The following is a 23387-nucleotide window of genomic DNA, read 5'->3' as shown; positions in this document are numbered from 1 at the left end:
AACCTGCAGAAACGGACTCGGGCCGGGATTCAAACTCAGGACCTTCTGGCTGTGAGGCGACGGTGCTGTTCACTGCCCCACCGCGCCGCCCCTGATGGAGCTCATGAGACAGGAGCAGATAAACAGCGGCTGAGGACCGAGCGGCTGTGGTCATGGAGCAGACCTGGGTCAAATACATATCCGTTTTGGATTCAAATACTTTTCTACGCTCTACTGATCTTGTCTGGTGTACTGGAACCAATGAAATGCTCTCAAAAAAATGCAAAAACCCCGCCCTTCTGGTAATATTGGCAGGCTCAATTACACCAGGCAAGATCAATAGAGCGCAGAAAAGTGTTTGAATCCAAAGCAAATATGTACTTGACCCAGGTCTGTCATGAAGCTGCCTGCGGCACTTCTAGATGCCGAGGCGCCGGTGTTGCTATGCAGTTGCTATTAGAGTTCCTGTTTTGCTGCTAGCCCTGACAAGCGGCTGTTGCTATGTTGTTTGAACGATGACAGTTTCTATAGTGACGCCTTCACACGAAGCAGATGCCGCCGCTGATGCCCCGACAAAAGGCGGTTGCTATGCGGTTGCCCTGACATGAGATGGTAGCTATAGCGACGCCCTGAAACAAGGCGGTCGCTGTGCGTTCGCCCTAACATGGAGCGGTTGCTATGCTGTTGCCATGAAGAGGAGGCGGTTGCTATGCTGTTGCCCCAACCAGCTCCCTCCAGCTCGGGGTCAGTGCTGTTGTAGTAACCTTGTTGTCATGACACGATATAGCCGGACCATAACAAGGGGTGCTAATTCATCACAGCATGCTGTGAACTCTCATTTAGAAAACTGCGTGGGAAAATCCATTTTCCCCTGTGTGGAAAACTCACGACTTCCACCCTCAACCCTGTAAGGTGTGAGATCACAAAGGTGATTAGAATGTTCTTAACTAAACATTCTACTGCTGATGTCACGATCACTACCGGTAATTTAAAGCAACGCGTTCTAGAACACCGACTTTTAGAATTCTGACAACCAAAAAAAAAAAAACACCTGCACTTCAAAAGGGTTAAAATCCCGTGTCGGCTTTGACCTGACGAGCCGCAGCTCCCCGGAGCGCCCCGCCTGCGCCCCCGAACCCGGCGAGGGGGCGGCTCCGAGTCGCTAAGCGCCTCTGCGGTCGGGTCGTCTGCGAAGGATCGGACCAAACCGGAGCCGCCGGCGGCGCTGCGCCGATTTAAAAGGGCTTAATCCACGGAGCCGCCCCCCGAAAACTCGACGGGACGGGACTCTCGTTCCCCGCCGCTCGATGAGCGAAGGAGAGCCCGGACGCCCACCTGGGGTGATGGCGACGCCGTTGCCGTTGACGACGGGCCTCTCCTCCTCCTCCTCCTCGGGCGGCTCGAGGCCGGCCTTCTCCATGTTGCTGACGGACTTGTTGCGCCTCCGCTTGCCCTCCGCGCTGGGTCGGCCGCCGGGCAGCAGCTGGTCCGTCACATTCAGCAGCAGGGGAGCGGGCTCGGCCGGAGGTTTGGGTGTGCCGTAATAGTTATCTGCACACAGCAGGCGTTACGTACTATTAATACACCAACAGCGCTATTATCATCATTATTATTATTATTATCATCAGCATAATCATCATCATTATCATTATTATTAACATTATTATTATTATCATCAGCATCATTATTATTATTATCATCAAAATGATCACAATCACATCATTTTATTATCAAATATTATAACCGTCATTGTGATCATCATCATCACTTTTATTATTATGATATCATAAGAGCACCATAATTATCATAAGAGCTGTTATCATCAGTAGTATTATCGTCATCATGATCGGTATAATTATCCTAATTTCCACCATCCTCATCATCATCCTCATTATCATTATCATCAATATTATTATTATCAGGTAACAGCTGTGTATCTCCCTCATACAGACAATAGGCAATTACAGCAGCAGGGAGAATAATTTCAGCAGAACAGTAATAAATATACTACTTACATATTATTATTATTATTATTATTATTAGTTATTTAGTTTTATGTCGGAAATGAAATGCTGTAAAAATATGTAACCACCAGTCAATAACAGCAATAAAATCCTCCAAGGGAAAGGGCATAAAAAAATTAAAATTTAACCGGCCACACAGGAAGTCCACAGGAGGAAAGGCAGACAAACAGGAAGACCACAGGAGGAAAGGCAATCAGACAGGAAGACCACAGGAGAAAAGGCAGTCACACAGGAAGACCACAGGAGAAAAGACAGACAAACAGGAAGACCACAGGAGAAAAGGCAGTCACACAGGAAGACCACAGGAGGAAAGGCAGTCACACAGGAAGACCACAGGAGAACAGACAGATAAACAGGAAGTCCACAGGAGAAAAGTCAGTCACACAGGAAGACCACAGGAGAAAAGTCAGTCACACAGGAAGACCACAGGAGAAAAGTCAGTCACACAGGAAGACCACAGGAGGAAAGGCAGTCACACAGGAAGACCACAGGAGAACAGACAGATAAACCGGAGGTCCACAGGAGAAAAGGCAGTCAGAACTCGAAACGCACCGGGAGGCGAGCAGAGCCACTTCCTGCCTACGACCCTCATGGGGACATTCCACCCACACCTTCCCTACTGCTTACATTATCAATCCCAATTTCTCTGAACTAAAATTTTTTTCTCTGCCCACTGAATGGAAACACGCTCAGCAAGGAGTGTGCGGACAAAACTTCATCCTGGAAACTAAAGTGAAAACATCTCTTCTGCGGCACATTCGTTTTTCCTAATGCGCCCCTGATTGCCTATCGGCGGTCGAGTCATCTGATTGGACGGTTGGGATACAAGAGAAACAGCAGGAGGGCAGAGTGTTCCTCATCACATTTTATGAAGTGGCTGATGACTGGCGTCACTGCGTAATGCGTACAAAGGATGAACGAAATGAAAACAAATCTGCAGGACAAGCTCAGAGAACATCTTCGATGTGGAATCATTTTCCGCAAGATCCAGCTCTGGTTTCGGAACGGCGATTACAATCTTGGAAAAAAAAAAAACGGATCTTGAAAAGATGTTCGCTGTGCAGGTGGTGCGCTGTCCAGCTCTAGTGCCGTTAAATTCGCAGCATTTTCCCACTAAAATTCGCAGCATTTTTCTGCTAAAATTCTCTGCATTTTTCTGCTAAAATTCGAAGCATTTTTCTGCTAAAATTCGAAGCATTTTTCTGCTAAAATTTGCAGTATTTTTCAGCTAAAATTCGAAGCAATTTTCAGCTAAAATTCTCTGCATATTTCCGCTAAAATTCGCTGCATTTTTTTTGCTGAAATTCACTGCACTTTTTTGCTGAAATTCACTGCACTTTTTTGCTGAAATTCACTGCACTTTTTTGCTGAAATTCACTGCACTTTTTTGCTGAAATTCACTGCACTTTTTTGCTAAAAATTCACAGAATTTTTTTTGCTGAAATTCACTGCATTTTTCGCATTTGAAACTCTCAGCGGTTTTCGGCGGGAGACGCTCCCTGTCCCCGCCGCCTCGCTCGCCGAAACGGAAAACCTCCGGCCGGCGGGGGAAGGCCGGCGCGGTCGTTAGCCGCGCGAGCGGTCCGGGGACGCGTCGTCGGGCGCTCAGCCGCGCGTGTGAGCAAGTCACGTCCCATAAATCCCTTCATTACTCACAGCGCCGTGGTGAGCACGGGCGCGTTCGCTGGAGGCAAGCGCGCGACAGCGGCAGACCTCGCCAGCCACCTTCCCACACCAGCGAGCGTTCAGGCAACAGCACTAAACCATGAAATACAGGTTAACCATATAAAGACGCAGAATCGGAATTAAAATTGGCCAGTGTTGATATCCAGATCTGTACCGGGCAAGGAGGGGCGGGGTTGAGATATGGGGAAGGGGGGCGGGCAGGTTTAGTCGTTAATGTTAATATATGGATCTCATTAACTAGCAAATACTTTAATAATTTGAAAAATGTAAACGGCACCAAATTCTTGGACATCCACCCCACAATGCACAATCTGTCAAAAACATAATTACAGCTCTAGCAGCAAAGATGTTTTTTATTTATTTTTTGTTAATTAAGTCAAAAATAACAGCCTTTCAACCCCATTAAATGACCGATGGCCACAACCCCGCCGACATCGGTTGAGCAAATCAAAAGAAGAATGTGCTACCAGGTAACTCATTCTTGGAGGCTAAAATCCCCCTGAACATACAGTATAGCTACAAAAGGGGGCATTTTTTTCCACTTTGTGAAGGTTAATATGACGCATCATGATTTGTTGGTCAATTATTCCACACCAAACCACATGCAGTGCTCATTCGTTGTATCCAAAAAAAAAAAAGAAAAGAAATAACCCGCGATAGTTAGCCAGCGAATGCAGTGAAGTTGTTTGTGTTGCCAGAGAACAGCAAAAATCCCCTTGGAGCACTTAACCCCCCCACAGACTCTGAATGAGAATATGAACCGTGCGGCAGTTTGTAAATTGCTGTGTTGTGCTGTTGTTGATGGGTGCCATTTTTTTTTCCCCGGGCCAAGTGTAATATGTAAAGGAAATGAGAGCTGGGATGTTCAACAAAAATGTTCAATAAAGTTCTCCAATAACGTTTGAGAAATGCATGTCCAGATGAATTGAATTTCGGGCGCCGTCTTGAATCAGCAAACGCCTGTCGGCTTCACCCCTGGGCTGACGCTATAAACGCTGATCTGATCCGGCTCTGGAGAAGGGAGGGCAGTATCCGTGTTAGCGGTACTCCCAGCGAAGGACCGTTTGCGTGTGAAGGCCTGAGTGAGGGAGCAGCTGGTGCGCTGACGGGTGACAGAGCTCTCCTCTCCTGCGCAGCCCGTGATCACAGTCTGAGGTATACGTTATGCTAATGGCGCACGGACCAGCAGAGCTCCCGCCATTTATCTTTCACTTTGCTGAAAGGAATGTGCTACTATCGCTCCGAATAACTTACTTTCTCTCCGAATATAACGCTTGCCCTAAGACTAAGTTACTTTCCCTCAGAATATGTTGCTTTCCCCCTGAATGTGTTGCTTTCGCTCTGAATATGGTGCTTTCCCTCTGAATATGTTGCTTTCCCTCAGAATATGTTGCTTTCCCTCTGAATATGTTACTTTCCCTCTGAATATGTTGCTTTCCCTCAGAATATGTTGCTTTCCCACTGAATATGTTTCTTTCCCACTGAATATATTGCCAGCCGCCTTACAAAACAGAGACTTGTGTTACAAATGAATCCCTTTCCTGAGTACAGGACACAGATCGCCTCACACCTGCGCACCACGCTCACACCCAGAGGCCTCCAGACATCCATCTCCATCGATTCGGGGAGCGGCTTCCCTTTAAGGGGGACCCAGCGACCTCTGACCTCGCATTCGTACGCTCGCGTTTTCGGCCAGCGCGACCGACGACGTCGACGATCGCTCGGGTAAACGAGCGCTCTGAAGTCGCTCGTCCGCGCCACCCCCCCTACCCCCCCCCACCCCCCGGCTCGAGCACCATAGCACAGGTCCGCTTAGCCGCGAGCTCGCGCTAAGCACAAAGCCGCAACGACCCCCGTTTGCTGCTGAAAGCACTCGACCCTTGACCTCCTTGACCTCCATCTCGCACCGGCGCGGCACTCAGCTTCAGCGTCGACTGCTGCCGTCGGAGCCAGCCCGACGATGACCTGGCGTCGGCCGCGTTCCCCCCGCCCGAGCCGTTACGCGAGCGACATCGCGCCGCGATCTCTCGGCACGAGCGCCGATCCTCAGCAAAGGTGCAGCGCGTTGGCGTTAGTCTCGGGAATGCAGAAGTGCGATAGCGCCGCAGAAGGCCCGTTTCGAGTCAAAAAGCGTAAAGTTGGCCAAACAAAACAAAAACAAATACACACAGCAAGCTGCTCTGGATGAGAACATCAGCTAAATGTGAACGTAATCCTCTGGGAAATGTACGTCCTTTTTTTTTTTGCACACCTCTGCATTTTTTAATTCCTTTCCCCAACCCCATTTTTTTTTACTCAGTTTGGAATGGCCTATTTCAGAGGCTACACGCCCCCCCCCCCCTATTTTCTTCTCAGTTTGGAAAGGCCCGTCTTGTAGGCTACATCCCCCCTATTTTCTTCTTAGTTTGGAATAGTCCGTCTTGTAGGCTATATCTGGGCTCATGCCGCAAACTCTGCAGGCAGTGCACGGCTCCGAAGCCCAGCTGCTTCACTTCACGCCGCAGGCCACAGGCCAGGCTTGCGCAGACATGAGTCACAGGAGGACTTCCTGTGTGGCTTCAGCGAGCGGACCGCAGTTGGGTCGTTAGAAAGCGAGGAGACGCGCAATCCCATCCGACTAAACCCCCCCCCCCCGGGTCTTGGGCCGTGTGACAGCCAATAGCGCCTCGCCCTGTGAAGCCTGACAGCCAATTAGCACCGGCTGTGATCGCGGACCGTGGGGTCCATCCACACACTAGAACACCGCCTTTACAGGAAACAAGCATTTTAACCCAAATTAAATGAGACCCAATGCGGTCCAACCCAAGATTTCCACTGAGACCACTGGGAAACAGGAAACAGGAAGCAGGAAGTTGGAAGCGCACATTCCCTTTTCCCGGCAGAGGTTGCGTTCCGCTCCAAACAACCGGCAGGACATGCTTGGACCGGAGACCATAGAAGGCAAACCGAAAGACTGCCCAGGAAAACAGGCTTGCTGACCTTCATACGTTCCACTCTCCAGCAAAGCTCCGCTTTTCTCCAATTCCATAAAGCCTTCGACGGTCACAAAGTTGTAGTCCACCCCGGGGACCTCGCCTTCCTTGGGTTGCCTTGTTGTGCCTGAAAAAAAAACAAAGGAGGAGGATCAGCTTTGGCCGCCGTTCCGACCGGCAGTAAAATGCACTAAAACATGCCCTGTTAAAAAACATAAAATACCTCCCAAATATACAAGCCTATAAACTACAATCAAAATGGCGGAGGTGGAGATTTGCTTTGCGGGTGGCACTGAAGCAGAAAACATAAAAAAGCAAACAAGCACGTTACATACAAAATACACACATGCAAATACAGATTTTGCGATAACACGCGTTGTCGAAGTACTTTTCAAACAACGGCTGCTAGAAACAAGAATGTCCTAAAGATTATCTGGGGAAAAAAAGTAGAAATGTATTCCTTAGCGTTGTCTCGCCGTTACATAAAGGAAGACATTCGCGAAGAAAAGAAAAAAGCTTAGAATTACAGGGTTCAGTGAGAAGATATTATAGCTTTCAGGTTTCAGTCATTTGAGTTTGTAGTCTGCATTAATTATATCACAAAAAGTCTATAAAAGTGTTTCATCAAAACACAAAAAACACACACGAAGAACATTTTCTGACAACTCTTAGATGGAACCCTACAATAACTGAACTCTCAAATTATCTGTGACAAAAAAAAAAAAAAACCCCAACAAGATTCTTGTGCTTTTTGTACTCGGCTGAAATAGTTCAGGTGCAGATATGTCAATCAAGCTCGCTCGAGCGCTGACCTCAGAACAGTCTGCTTTCTTTAAACGAGAGCGGCCGCGCGTGAGATCAGGAGAAGGTCAGGTGACCTGAGATCAGCGCTCGGAAGCACCGCGCAACCCTGTCACGCAAAAATTGAGTCAGAGAGATTTATTATTCTCAAGGAATAACAAATTAAATAATGATTTTTAGTTGGAGCTTATAAAAAAAAAAAAATCAACAGTAGCCATAGAGGTGCTGACACACTGCTGGTCGCTCCACAGGTCGGTGTGGTAATTAGGATGTTGCTGGCTTCAGTCCCCAAAATGGAGGCTGGCGGTGACTGTGGAAATGCCCCGTGTGGAGGTGTGAGGCTGCCCGCCATCGGACACGTGTAAACAAGTTACCGAACCCTCGATGTCGTATAGGTATGAGGCATGGCGCCCCGCTAAAGGGGTAACCAGCTGGACGACACACCTGCCATCCCACACAGAGAGGCTGGGGCATTTCCACGGTACCAGGGAGCCGGGAGGCGGGGCCGGGACAGTGCCGAACGAGCGCGACCTCTGCGGACGGCTTGCTCCCCTGGGGCCCCCCGCCAACCCCCCCCCTTCCCCCCCGCCCGCCACCCGCCCATCGTGTCCTCCCAAGCCCCGCGTCCATGTTGGTTTCCGGCCAACCGCGTTTCCGTCTCTCCCAAACCCCCCCCCCCCCCCCCCCCCCGGTCACCCGACCGTGAAATGGCATGATAAAGAGAAAACAAATCCGCTAGGACCTAAGCCACAACCCCCCCCCCCTCCCCACTCCCCACTCCCACCCCCAAACCCCTCTCTCCAAAACAAAATCCCAATTTCTGAACAGCGAGTCCTTTGTTTGGAAAAGCAAACGGCGATACAATTGGACCCTCGGGGTTCAGGGTCTCCGGCAGAGCGGACCCTCCGTGTCAAAGGCTTGTCGCTCGTCTCTCTGTTTTGCTGTATTTTTCGTTGTCGCAGTCCCGACCAGAAGCACACAGGCAGGACCGCCAGGGACTATTGTTCCAAGTTCCCAAAGCAGAATGAAAGTGGAGTAAAAAAACAAACAAAAAAAAAAAAACCGTGGGCATTTTCATCCGCGGGAAGCCAGCCCGCAAAACACGCCGACGACAGAGACTCCAAAATAATCTTCAAAAGACATTTATTTGATGCGTTTCCGTGTATTTTTTTTCCCCTACCGGGCACAGAACGTTCTGTGACTGGCGCCTTTTTTGAGCATGCCCTCAAGACCGGGAATGGCAGAAAAAACAACGCCGAAGAAACATCGAGCTATTCGCGGTGTTTGATTAAAAAACAACAAAAAAAAAAAACTAAACAAAACATGAAAACGCATCAGAAGTCTCCCTCGGTTCCAGAAACCCACAATCGCTGCGGGACTTCCGCGTTCCATCAAGTCCAACCGAACGCCGGTGGGGAGAAAAAAAAAGCACTCAACACGCGTAGCGGGCGATCGATTTCACATCCCGAAGAGCGATCGCGGGCGACACGTGCGCGAGCGAGAGCGAGAGAGCCGCGCGTGTGCCGCGGGGTCAGGGTCCAGCGTCCGACGCGGAGCGATTTCAGGAGCGCCGCCGCCCGCCGCCGCCCGTACAAGAGCGGACCGCAGTCGCCGCGCCGTTCGCAACCGTACCCACGAACGCACCCTTTCAGTTCGAGTTCCGCGGGGTGTTTTTTCTTTAACGGTGCTTAAAACATTCAGCGCCGCGTCGGCGTCGAGCAGCCGCCCCAAAACGGCGGCTTTCGGGTTCAGTCCCCCCCCCCCCCCCCCCCCCCACCCCCCCCCCCCCCCGCGCGCGTCCCGACCAGCGGATGACGGGACCCCGATGTTGACTCTCCCGACTGCAAAAACATCCAAACGGAGGGATGAGGGGTCAATTCCATTTTGATTCAGTCGGTCCAGGAATCGAGTTGCGGCCGAAGATTAATTAACAAAAAAACCCCGGAGACCATCGCGAGCACTTTCGTGAATTGAATTTAAATTCGTTCCCAGAGTTCCACCGAATTTAAGCGGAATTTTACTCGGTCGTATACGTGACCGGAGTAAGGACGTCAAGCTGTCGTCGCTTATGGTGATTTCTTATATGCAGCAGGGCTTCAGAATTTCATTTATTTTTATTTATTTATTTTCATTTCTTGATTAGGTCTGAACAAAATTAAACAAATCAATACATAAACATGAGGGCCAACACTTAATTGTGTGCCAAAGTCCCATCTGGATGCCAAACACAGAAACAATTACAGCCAAATGAAGCACTTTTTAACTGATTGTTCTTCTAATAGGGCTATTTCACGTTGCACGTGGTCCATACAACTTCCTTATGCGATGACATCACTTCCTGCTGCGACCATGATCTTGTTTCCTCTCACTCTGGCCTCAAGGCACTTTCCAATGACCGAACTTCCACAGAATCAGAAGCGGCACTACCAGCTCTTTCATTTTTATAAGGTGTTGGTCACCCAGGGCCAGGGCTGCCGCAGCCAGGAGTTCCCTCAGGACGACGCATGACTAGCGACCAGGAAGTGAGCTTCAAAAAAAATGCAGCCGGTCTTGGCCCCTAGGTGTTTACATACAGGAGAGGCGCTCTGCTGATGAGACTAAAATGTAGGACCGATGCGTTCCAAAATTAGAAGGATAAACAACGGTGCAAAAATCAGGAAATAAGATTTTTTAAATAGGAGCAGACGACTTTCATTTTGGATTTTGTGTTCCGCTTCGACGGTTCTCCCGCCCAATGCACTGCATGCTGGGATATGCTCCAGCTATACCCAACACCGCCCCCCCGCCCCCCCACCACAACGCTGACCAGGAACGAGCAGGTAAGATAAACAGACGGATCGGACGGACGGTTTCTCTTTCTGAGCCTATCCGGTGAGTCAACACCGCGACACCTCAGGAAAACTAATTCCACTACACTTCCTCTTCCGCAGTTGAAGTTGAATCCGCTCGGGAGATAAACAAAGGAGAGAAAAAAAAATACGGCGACGGTACAAATTCGCGACAGAGTTTTTGGGGCCGCGCTCAAAGCGCCTGCTGGAACGCTCGCCCCGCGTCCCCCCGTCGGGGGGGGGAGTCCTCCGTTTCGACAGCCGGCTTTAACGGGGAATTAGGCCGGGAAAACCCAAAAACCTGGAAGAGCGTCAGGAAAACCATCTCGAGACTGATCCGCCACATGCAGAGGAGCTTTGTTTCCGTTAAAACGATCAAAACCCCCCCCCTTTCCGGGGATTTATAAAAAGCCGTCTGCTCGCACGGGCGGCAACGCGGGCTTAGGGTGCCGCGCAAATGCGCTCTCGCTACTAAAAAAACTAAATTCAGGCTGCGGTGTGCGCGCGCACCGTACGTTCAGTCCCGCGTGTCCCTGTTCACGGGCGCAACCGAAGCTCCGTTTTCACAAACGCGAGAGCTAGCTAGCTACCCTAATCCGTGTGACTTTCTGCCCGCGGTCCTCGTGAAACTTTAAACACGGATGTTTTAACATTCAAATATGGAAATCATGTTTTTTTTTTTTTGCAATGATGCAACAGTGTGGAAGTTTTCCTATAGCTGCACTTGACCTACTTCTATGCTGTAGCTACAGGTCAAGTATGCAGGCATTAGGGCCACTTAATGGTAAGTGGATTTTGTATTACTACTGAGCAAACAGAACACCAACAAAATCCTCAAATGCTCAACCATAATTCTTTATTATTACTGTTGTTATTTTTTTTTTTACTAGCGTGCACTGACTTTCACCATCAGCAGCCGGCACAAAAAAAAGTTGCCAAATATTATTTTTTTGGATCCATCTGGCAACCCGTTACTGGCAACCCCCCTGTTCAGTCGCAGTCAGGAGCCCTGCGGAGACCCACCTCATTAGGGGAATCGGCGCTCCTTTGGCGGAACGGATGACAGGGATTCCGCAGCACCTGCTCCACCGTTCCGCGGCGGCTAACGCTAACGTTACGCAAAGGGTCCCTCGGAAACCCGCGAGCGGGTCCCTACAGTGCCCAGGGCCCGTGTCCGACAGCGCCGGGAACCTGATTCCTGATTGGCTCAGAGATACAAATCTGAAAGCTCAGTATGATGCGCAGAACAGCAAGTGAGGAGGGACGGAAGGTGCTCATCGTTATTATCTGTCTTTTCGGGCAGTCGTTCCTCTGGTATTTGTTTTGCTTTATTCGAGCAGGGAGGATGAAAGACGACGCCGTGGCCGGGGCTCGAACCCCCCGCCCACGCAGGGCGATCGGTACGCCGCGGCTCCGGTCAGGCACCCCACGGACTGCGCCGGACGCCTCGACCGGGGACGGCTCTTCATTCCATCAACCGAAATTAATTAACTCGCGGCGGGCGGCGAACTCGGCTACCCAGATCCGGTCGGCTTCTCGGGCCGCACACACACACACACACACACACACACACACACACACACACACACACACACACCCACCCAGACTCACACTTACACACACATACACACGTGCACACACTAAAGTGTAGAAGCTCACACACACACACACACACACACATATACACATGCAAACACTTTTCTACACTCATGTACATACACATACACACACATACATGCACACAAGCACACACACACACAGGCACAAACACAAGCACACGCATGCAAACACTTCTATACGCTGACAAGCACACACTCATACACACACACTCACACACACACACACACACACTACACACACACACCCCCAAAGGCGCGCTGTGATTATTCAGCGATTCGGTTTGCAGACGAGGGTGGCGCAGCAGTGCCGAGCCTGACCTACATTCCCCTCCCAGCGCCCGGCGAGCCAACGAAGCTACGCGCCGTGCCGCCGCGACGCCGCGCGCTCGCGCTCGCTCCCACCCGCGATCTCGCGCCACGGAGAGCCGCTCTCTTACCGCCACACCGCGCGCCCACGAGAAAAAAAAAAAAACCTCCGCCCGCGACCGAGGCCAGGGTCCGGCAACCAGCAGCCCGCAGACGAGACAGAGATGCATTCACAAATGTCTCAGATATGAATGAACCATAATAGCAAACGTATGCGCGTGGCGCTAATAAGCTAAAATGAGCTATGTGTTCTGAAATAAGCTAATATGAGCTATGTGTTCTGGAACATGCTAATGTGAGCTATGTGTTCTGGAACATGCTAATGTGAGCTATGTGTTCTGAAATAAGCTAATATGAGCTATGTGTTCTGGAACATGCTAATGTGAGCTATGTGTTCTGAAATAAGCTAATATGAGCTGTGTGTTCTGAAATAGGCTAATATGAGCTATGTGTTCTGAAATAAGCTAATATGAGCTATGTGTTCTGAAATAAGCTAATATGAGCTGTGTGTTCTGAAATAAGCTAATATGAGCTCTGTGTTCTGAAATAGGCTAATATGAGCCGTGTGTTCTGAAATATGCTAATATGAGCTATGTGTTCTGAAATAAGATACAGTAATATGAGGTAAGTGTTGTGATAACTGAACTGTGACACATCTATTACTGGTGCTAGCTCGTGTGTAGTGAGGACTACAGGCCATTGAGAAAATCTGAGCTTGCTTAAGCTCACTGAAGGAGGCTATCTGGCTGACTGATGTCTCTAGAGTTCACATCAATCCCCTGTGAAATTATGCATACCGACTACTCCTGGCTTTTTTTCGTTCAGAGGTAGAACAGAAGCAAGGAGCCCAAAGTATTCGCCGGATTTGGGCCCGTATTCGTGAAGCGTCTCAGAGCAGGAGGGCTGACCTGAGATCAGTCTCCAAACGCCCGAATCTGAAACTTATCCACCGGCAGACAAGGCAGAACTGACCCCGGATCAGAAACACCCGCACACACACACACACACACACACACACACACACACACGCACGTACGCACACACAGACACACACACACACGCACAGACACACACACACACACACACGCACACACAGACACACACACACACGCACAGACACACACAGACACACACACGCACGTACGCACCCCGTCGTTCTCATCCAGGTTTTTCTATGGCTTTCCGTCTGTTGTGTCTGGTTGCCAAAGGCGCATTAACATCCTGCCAGTTCTGCCTGGCGGGGGGATCAGCGGCATCAGTGCAGTGAATGGGGTCCGGTCCGTTTCCCCCCCGCGGTCAGAACCAGCGCGGGGGGGGACCCGGGGCGGGGCGGGGGCGGGGGCGGATGTGAAGCCGGAGCGGAGGCGCGTTTTGACAGCCTAAGCTCCCGTCGCCGGCCGCGCCCGGGCCCCAAATCGACGTCAGCGAACGCCATTGTGTCCGCGCTGATCCGGCCGGCAGGGCAGTGAGGGAGCGGCGGCGGGAGTTCCGGATCACGGGCGCCATTCACGCGGACGGCCCCCGCCGGGGCGCGAGTGGGGAGGGGGGGAGGTGGAGTGGCCTTTTTTTGCCGCCGACGCACACACACCTGAGTTCCTTTCGGACGCTCGCGGTTCCGTTGGCATGGCGACGGGCCCTGCCGCCGAACCCGAATTCCGTATCGGTGCCCGCGCACCTGCCGAGGGACGCTGCACCTCCGCTTCGATTGGAGACGCCCCCCCCCTCTGCACACGGTGTTTTTTTGTGTGTGTGTGTGTGTGTGTGTGTGTGTGCGTGCAGCACTTGCTTTTGTATTCGCTAAACTACCTGCGCTGATGATATACTCTGATATATTCATAGCTGTACTCGCAGAGAAATTTTATAGCGCATTTTTAAACATAATACACCATTCAAAGAGGACTGGAAGGCATGTACGGTTTGGGAAAAAGGAAAAGAAAACCTGTGAATATAAATAGATAACGTGTAGAATTTATTCCGTCAATTCTACAGCTATTGTATGCAGAAAATTATGGGACAGACAAATTCATCCGTACTTCACGTGTAAGGCCTCTGACGCAGAGGTACTGTGCAGTACGGAAAATATGAGATCCTATCTAGATCCCATTACCCACAATGCAAAGCAGCATCCACTACCTGCTGGCAAAATGACACTCAGCTGGATACAGTGCATTGAAAAGCGCTTGGGCAGCCCTGGGTCAAATAGCATGTTTTGTTGAATCTATGTGGTTCAACCACATACCACTACAGGGTACAAACACAAACATGAGAGATTTTTCCAAATATTAATGAACAATTAGTATTTATTTGCTGATTTGAACAGTTTCAAAAATCATACGTTTGTTCCCTGAAGAGGATATGTTCTAACATCTTTTCACTTAGAAACTCAACAGAACATGCACTTTCACCAGCAGTGCCCAAATTTTTGTATACCAGTATATATACTGAGGAAATTTGGGTTCAGTACCTTGCTTAAGGCCACAATGGCAATGTCCTACCAGGGAATTGAACCAGCAACCTTTAGGACACAAGCACAGTTCCATACCCATTATACTACACTGCTACCCAGCTACCCATCTATTCTTAAAGGAAATAAAATTACGCCACTTCATTAAATGCGTATATTGTTACTTATGTTTGCCGTGGCAGAAATACATTCAGAAGCACAGCTCAATGCCTTTTTAATGAATTTAAATGAAATGCTTTAAATGGAATCCTTTTTATCATTTGCGCTAAGCAGAACCGGTCGTGCAATTTATAGCAGCGGACTGCAATTCCCATCATGCACCTCACCAACGTCTCACAGACAAAAAACAACGAGCAACGAACAACGGGAGCTGGAGGCGAGGGAAGCAAAGGAAATGGCTTCACTGCATGTCTTTCAAGATCACGTTTAAAAAAAAAGATGCGAATGTCACCCGACGCAGAGACCTGTTTGTTTGACGCGGGCGAGTACCCGTGCAAGTGCTCGTGACCGATTCAGCCAATCAGCAGAGCCCGTGACAAGCAGCCCGGAGCATGAATACTGATTGAAATATACTGTTAAGATAAAACACAGCGGATCTCTTCCCCCCCCTCCCCCCCCTCCCCCCCCAATGAAAAATAAATATGATGTGAATACTATGAGGGAAAAAGCAGAGGTGGAAAGTCCAGGGGTCAGAAAGTAAAAGTCCTGCCATGCATTTATTCCACCCATGATCTCAGCCGGCTGATTCTACTAATTATTTCCACCTCCTGGCTGAAGAGTTGTGCTAATTAGTAAATCCAGGTGGTTGGAACAAAATACCGGGGAGGACTTTTACTTTCTGAACCTGGATTTTCCAGCTCTGGGAAAAGAGGACGGGGATATTTGAGAAAAAAGAAGGGTCGGGAGAAAAAATGAACAGTTTGTATAAAAAGCCACACACATGGATCAGAGAACAGGAAGACTAAATGAAACGGCATCAGATCCTGGTCAGCGCTGGTTTGATTTTCTTTGTGAGTTGAACGAAGCTACGCGAGCTATGGCTTCAAAATGAGGGCAGCCCACTTAACAAAAAACAAGGCCACTGTAAAGCAAGCATATTATTCCAATCAGCGGGGCCGCTAAAATTGCTGAAATTGGTGCGGATTCACGTCGTTCTCGAAGTCGCAAACGTTTTAGGAGCTGCGAACACAAACCCCCCCCCCCCCCCCCCCCCCCCCGCGTCGTTCGCGTCGTACGGTTCTCAGGCGGTTACGTTCCTGAACTGGCCCCCCCGACGTTTTTCTCTCCCCCAGCCCCCCCCCCCGGACACTAGAGAAGCGAACACTGTGCAAAACGGCGCGGACATCTCGCGAGCAGCCCCGGCGGGCGACCGCACGCGCGCTCAGACCGCGCGAGAACGCGGGTTTATGCGCATTACGCAATCAGGTGCAAGACCGAGGGAAAACGGTCTACGGACCGCTAGTCAGCCGGGGCTGAGCGGACGTGTTTTCGTCCGAGCGCGCGATAGGCTATTCAGCGCTGGATAGCGCCACTGAACTACAATGCCACCCCGCTGCCTTATCTGCTCTGAGAGGTTTCTCTGAAAAAAAATGATGCCACTTCCTTAAATGCGTACATCGTTTCTTATGTTTTTTGCTCCGGTAGTACCATTTACCAAAATGCAGCTCAAGGCCTTTCCGTAAGGTTGACACGAAAAAGTTTTTTTCCCCACTCTCTCGCGCTGAGCAGAACCGGTCTTCCAATTTCGGCACCGTACTACAATTCCCATGATGCACTTCATTACCGTCTCACAGACAAAAAGCCTCTGCAATGAGTGCCGGCTACAGGCTTGCTACCTGTAGCGTTCGCATGACCCCCGCTTTGACGAGTCGCGGGCCCAACTGGGGCAATCGTCTCCGCGCCGTTTCGGGAACGGGCGCGCGATGTTCCCCAGGTTATTTATCTATTAACGCGGTGTTCAGGTTCCCTCTCCCCAGACGCCCGCGCGTTCGACGCGGAGGTCGCTCCTGTCCTCCTGCGACGGTTGCCGTTTAACGATTTCGCACACCGGAGGCTTCGCTCTGCTCGGCGACGGCGCCGATTCTGTCGAGGCGGACGCGGCTTCGCGGAAGAGAGCGCCTTTCGCTGGGGGTTACCCGAGGACAGTTTAAAAAAATCGGGAACAGATATTACTTATTTAAATGAATTGTAACAGCCGTTCGAAGTTGTTAAGATCATTTTTTTTTCATTTGCGGCAAAAGCTCGCTTTTCTGAATTGTTAACCTTAGCGAATATTAGGGACTGAAAATCAGTGCCAGCTCACTAATCAGAAAAAAATCACATTTCTCTTAGTGACATCATTTGTAGCTACAGCCCGTTGGCCGGACTAAAAGAGAAGTTCCATTTTGCTCACAGCTTCCGCAGGGTTCTTTTATCCGCTAATGTTCCCGCGTTAGTCACGCGTTCGGTGGGTTTTAAACGATTAGAACGTTTCGTTACTCAACGATTTCAATAGAATTAAAAGGGAAAAGTGTGTATAAAAATGTTTATCTTATGCCACCCTTTTCTTACAGGACACGTCCTACATTTTTTGACCCCGTCTCTGCAGTGCACGGTCAATATTTTACACTTATGTCTGGCTTTGGGAATGCACATTTCTATTTTCCTGCACACGTTCTGCACACACCCTGCACACGCCCTGTACATGACCTGCACACACCCTGTACATGACCTGCACACACCCTGCACACGCCCTGTACATGACCTGCACACACCCTGCACACGCCCTGTACATGACCTGCACACACCCTGCACACGCCCTGTACATGACCTGCACACACCCTGCACACGCCCTGTACATGACCTGCACACTCCCTGCACACCCACTGCACACGTTCTGCACACACCCTGCACACCCCCTGTACATGACCTGCACACACCCTGCACACCCACTGCACACGTTCTGCATATGCCCCTGCACACGTCCTGCTGCCTGCATGGCTCTCCCTGCACTTTCTGTCCTGCGGCTGCCATAGTAACACAGAGATTGCTGTTTTTTTTTTTTAATAGTTATCACATTTCTGTTTGTCCAACAGATGCCTTAATAAAAGGGATTCTACCAAGCCTATTTCATACTTTTATAGTGCCGGATGTTTATTGAAGCTATTCATCTTCATAAGAGTAAAGTTCCCTTAGCAAACAGCCAAACAGCAGAAATCTGTGTGTCCACAGCTCAATATAGCGGAGGCACTGTCAACAACTTATGGGATTTTTACAGTTTGTAATTTAAAAGACAGGAAAGGCCTCAGCAACGCAAACACGAACAAGCAAATGCTAACACAAAAACAAATGCTAATGCACACACACACACACACACACACACACACACACACACACACACTAACGCATTCATATGAATGCTAAGACACATACACACATATAATAAAAACACACATGAATGTTAAAATACACACACACACACACACACACACACTAACGCATTCATATGAATGCTAAGACACACACACACACGTATTAAGTCACACGTATGCTCACCGCCATGCTAACTACATACTGTCTGCACGCTGGCGAATACATAAATCCACATACAGAAGCGAATACATAAATCCACATGCAGAGGCCTTCTACCTACCCTTGAACAAATATTTTATCATGCTTCCGAGAGACAGCTGGCGAGCCGCACTCCCTCCTCTCTCCCTCGGCTGTTTGTAATTGCGCACAGCGGTCTCGCGTCACGTGTCAGACGCCCCCCCCCGAATTAAAAAAGAAAAGCCGTAGTGCGCCCCCCCCCCCCAAATACGTGGAACAACGCATGAGCCAGAGCAGGCCGACTCACGGCCCGGAGGCGGGGCCAGAGAGGCACTGGGCTCTCCGTGCGCGTCCGTCGCCGCGGCGATACAGAGCGACAGGCAGGGGAGGGGGGGGGGCAGCAAGAGCAAGAGAGAAAGAGAGCAAGAGGGAGAGAGAGACAGAAAAAAGAGAGGGGGGAGATATATATATATATATATGACAGAGAGAGACAGAAAAAAGCGAGAGAGGGAGATATATTTATATAAAGAGAGAGAGAGAGAAAAGAGAGAGAGGGAGGGACATAGAGAGACAGAAAGGGAGGGAGGATTGCTGCGGTAGCTGATCTTATCAGCGTTGATAGCCCGATTCCAGGTCCCCGGGTGGGGGTGGGGGGGGGGGGGGGGGGGATGTTCGCAGACGATTTGCAGGGATTGACCGAGAGGCCGCTCGGACTCGCCGCTGTCGCTTTCCGATTTCCTGGCGAGTCGCTCAGCGAACCCCCCCCCCCCCCCCCGGCGCACCACGCCCCTCTGCCAGGAGGAGCTTCCTCTGATCTATTCAGCCAGCGGGGCGTGGTGCTTTAGGGGAAGCTTCGGACAAAAACGCCGCCGTCTAAAAAAAAGGGGAGAACGTCGCTCTCCTTCCATCCAACCTTCACACATCTTTCGTTTGGTTTCGAGCGAGTGGCATCGTTACAAACGCTCAAGTTTGTTTATTTTTGTTTTAAAAACCGTCACATTTTGGCAGCAGCGTACCGCAGCGCGTGGTGAACTGGGCTCGCGAAAGGCTACGGGTTCAAATCCTAGGTGGGGCACTGCCGTTGCAGATTTCATGGGATGTGCTGTAAGCTGCGGACGGAATTCCCAGTTCAAACTGGAAACCTTTTAATCTGTTTTATTTTTCTTATATTTTAACAAGAAGGGAATGGTTCTTAAAATTAAGCATTAGGAGAGTATAGTTCCTAAAGTTACGTATGAAGAGGATACAGTCACAAAAGTTAAGCATACCAGAAATAGGGTATAGTTTCTTAAGTTATTTATTAGGAGGGTATGGTTCTTAAGTTAAGCATGAAGTGGTTACTCTTCCTAAATTTAAGCATGAAGCGAGTAAGATTTCAGAAAGTCAAGGTTCCTGGGGGTTAAGATTTCGGAGGTTAAGCTTGCCATGCCCAGCATCCACAGAATGCACAATGTTCTCAGCGGTGCATAAATGCATGATAATAATAAAAAAAGAACATAAATAATAAAGAAACATCTCATGAATCATTCACGGGAACAGCACTTCCTTCTCCTCCCGAGTTCCAGCTTTCAGCTTCTCGCTCCGGGCGAGAAGTGTGTTCGGGGAGGCCGAGCGCGCGGAGCCCAGACGACGGCTTACACAAACACGGCCGCGGAAAAACCGCCACGGCGTTCCTACGCTGCGCCGCCCCGCCCCGCCCCTCCGAGACAGAGGACAGGAAGTGAGGCGGACCAGAACTGACTTCCGGGGACCCACACGTGTCCGAAAATCTGCTAAATGTCCACATGATGTAAGAGGTCTCCTTTAACACCCAATTTTGCCCCTCGCTGCTCTCCCGGCAAACACAGAACGTTCTCACAACGTTGCAGCAATGTCGTGGCAACCTTAAAACATTCACAGAACGTTCCAGTAACAATGTGAGGACGTTTAGCTGGGTTTGTATTTTAGTGTTAGCTAGGATAGGATTAATTTTGCCCGTAAGATCAAAGCATATGACTGTCAGTTTTTTGTCTTTTTTTTTTTTTTACTTCTATTTTCATAAATATTCATAACTCTTCTTTCAAATTCTCTGGCATTCACTGGGCTGTTTTCAAATGTTACTGGCACTTAAAAACTTATTTTAAAAGAGTATTTTCAAATACGCATTTGAGAACTTTCATCAAAATATTTTCTGAACCAAAATGTAAAATAATACAGCTGAATCACATTCATTATGTCTGGGGACAATTCAAGTTTAATTTCACAGTAATCTTGAAGGACTTTTTTATTTATTTATTTTTTTACTTGGGTCTAAAAGCTTATCAATTTTACCTGTCACTTTTAAGGTCAGGCTTGAATACAGAACACAAAATATAAATTTCCCGTCTCTTAAAAGCTGACTTGCATCCACAAAAAAAGACCACTGCCTCAGTCACTAAATGTCAAACAGCAGGGGATGGAGAATGTGCAACTACGGTTACTTTTATGGAACACTTTCATTTAAAAACCCATTTAAAAAAAAAACCCCATCTTTCACCTTATATAACCATTCTACCTGTATTGATGTTTCATTAAGTGTTTGTTTTTATTCAGTTTTTTCTTTATTTTATATATCCTATGATTTTATGGTTTCAATTCCTTTGTGTCCCATGTACAAAAAAGCACTTAAGACGTTGTTATTATTAAAGCATTTGAGTTTCAGGACTTCTGGAGAGGCTCCTTTTTAATCTTTTTCTAAACTTTTTTTTTTGGGGGGGGGGGGGGGGAATGGACACAGGGGCACAGGCGGGGGCGTCACAACAGAGTAACGTCCAATCGGCTTCGGCGAAACGGCCCAGCTGACACCCGCTTCGTCCAATCACGGTGTTAATATAGACAATGTTATTACTATTAGGTCGGCCCCAGTAGGATTTAGTCCAGCACATGATGGGTTTAACAGAAGGAGATGGGTTCTGAGGGGTCCTAACTGCACCCCAGGATAACAGAACAGGGGGAAAAGACAGCCATGATGTCACCTTATAAGGATTAAACTGAGAGGAGCTGCACCAATCAGAGAGCACGTTGGTAACAACAGAGAGAACAATGCAGACAGCGATTGGTGGACACTCTCCAGCAACCTGGCGAGTACCAACAGGGAGACAGGTGGAAGCAGCATCTCCCCACCAGCGTCCTCCTTCGGTTTTGCTCTTGAATGACTTTCAGTGTTCTCTGTTGTGCGCTTATTGTGATGTCATGAATCATTTGATTTCACTCATATACATGCAGGTACACATACACACACACACGCACACAAATGCACGTGCACACACACACACACACACACGCACACGCACACGCACACAAATGCACTTGCACACACACACACACACACACACACACACACACAAAACTTACACTGAGACAACAGTCATACATACATTAAAATGTGCCACTATCCTTCAAGTCAGCGATGTCCCCAGACATTTTAACTTCTCGATGCCAACACCCGCACACGTCCACAGTTTTCACACTCAAAATGAATCAATCAGTGAGCGAGAGCAGTTACTCAGGGATTCATCAAGCAGCGCCTCCTCCAGACGGAGAGACCGCCAGCGGAAACGTAAACACACTTTAGCGGAGTGCTCTTGACCCTCCACGCCCCCCCCGCCCCCCCCCCCCCCCCTCCCTGAGCACAAGCGGGGCCCGGGCGCGCGCGGAGCGTAGAAACGCGGTTCAGCGAGGAGGCCCCGCTTGGCTCTCCTCCCGCCCAGCTGCAGACGGCAGACGGCCGGCGCTCGCGGCTGAAGTGGCTCCGCCCACGAGGGTCCACTTCCGCGGGATTCGATTTAAAACCCCGCCCCCTCACTCCCAAAACTCCGCCCCCCCCTCGTCTTCATCCAATCCGCTCGCAGTCCCTCGCCAAGCTTCAAAAGTGCGAGGAGCTCCTGCGGCCAATAGGACGGCGCTCTGCGCAGAGGGTTTAATTGGATCCTCGGAGTTTAATTGGATCTGAGTTACCCCCGCCGCAGTAGTGGAGTCTTTTTCCCCCCGTTGTATAAGACCGCAGGGCCCCCCTCGCAGGCCGGGGGGCGGGGGGCAGGGGGGCGAGGCCGCTCGGGTCCTCTCGGCGCGGCTGATCCAATCTCCCCCGCCGGAGCAGCCACCTGGAGCCGCCCGGGGCCCGGGGCCCTTCCCCAGGAGCGGGCCTTCTATTCAACGGCGGCCCATAAATCCCATTCAGGGGGTGCCGAATATCCCCTCAGTCTGCTTTCCGTCATGTGCGCTCGCTCACCCCCCCCCACCCCCCCCCCCCGAAATCGTTTCGATGGGACTGCGGACCGGACCGTGGCTGCGTGCCACCCATTACCTTACATTACAGGCATTCAGCAGACGCTCTTATCCAGAGGGACTTACAGAACCTTTGAAAAAGCATCTACATTGTATCCATTTATACAGCTGGATATATATACTGAAGCAATGCAGGTTAAGTACCTTTGCTCAAGGGTACAACGGCAGTGTCCTTACCCGGGAATTGAACCTGTGACCTTTCGGTTACAATCCCAGTTCCTTACCCACTGTGCCACACTGCCACCCGGCCACAAAGGTGTGAATATCGTACGTAATGCGCGTATTTCCCGCCTATTTTTCACGGCTGTTTATTTTTGCCTCTCCCTGCCTGCCGGGTGTGTTTTTCTTTAACGCCCTTTTTCGTTCTCAAGTCTCTCCTGGGTTCCGGGCGATTCTTACGGCTATAAAAAAACAACAACAGCGCAGCAGCTGACGGGAAGCCGACGGGAAGATTAAGAAACGCGCGTCAATTCCGTCCGTTTGGCGACGGGACAGGAAGGCGTTCGCCGGAGGAAAGCCCGCTACGGAAAAAACGAAGAAAAACAAAACTCCGTTCTGTGTGTTTACGCGCCCGCGGGTAATTTCCGCGCTTCAGCTCCGATCCAAACGCGTCCGTCGGCTAGCGCCGCCGAGCGCCTTTTAAGCCCGAGGGCGTGGCCAACCGACTCGCGACGAGACGCCGCTCGGGCCTCTTCCTCCAATAGCGTAAACGAGCCGTTTCATTCTACCTTGTTCCGATTGGACGGCGCTGCAGGTGGGCGCGTGCGCCTGTGCGTTTGTGCGTCAGAAATGCCCGCGGCTCAAGGCTACTCTTC

General features: G+C 49.9%; 1 protein-coding gene and 1 long non-coding RNA gene across 4 annotated transcripts in view; one reads left to right on the top strand and one right to left on the bottom strand.

Annotated features, from left to right (window-relative positions):
- The window catches only part of LOC118219326, a 285113-nt gene that overhangs the window by 148001 nt on the left and 113725 nt on the right, over window positions 1-23387 (top strand). The gene's annotated exons all lie outside the window — the stretch shown is intronic.
- LOC118219253 (membrane-associated guanylate kinase, WW and PDZ domain-containing protein 2-like) overlaps window positions 1-23387 on the bottom strand; it is a 159710-nt gene that overhangs the window by 60270 nt on the left and 76053 nt on the right. For all 3 annotated transcript variants that reach the window (XM_035402270.1, XM_035402271.1, XM_035402272.1), the window contains 2 exons: window positions 6669-6788; window positions 1315-1530 (listed from right to left, as the gene is read on the bottom strand). In XM_035402270.1, the coding sequence (XP_035258161.1) occupies window positions 1315-1530; window positions 6669-6788 (336 nt within the window). The remainder of the gene's footprint in view (window positions 1-1314; window positions 1531-6668; window positions 6789-23387) is intronic.

The sequence above is a fragment of the Anguilla anguilla genome, chromosome 19, assembly GCF_013347855.1.
Source record: "Anguilla anguilla isolate fAngAng1 chromosome 19, fAngAng1.pri, whole genome shotgun sequence".
Taxonomy (NCBI): Eukaryota; Metazoa; Chordata; class Actinopteri; order Anguilliformes; family Anguillidae; genus Anguilla; species Anguilla anguilla.
Note: the sequence above shows the minus strand (reverse complement) of the source record. Positions and strands in the feature narration are given on the sequence as shown.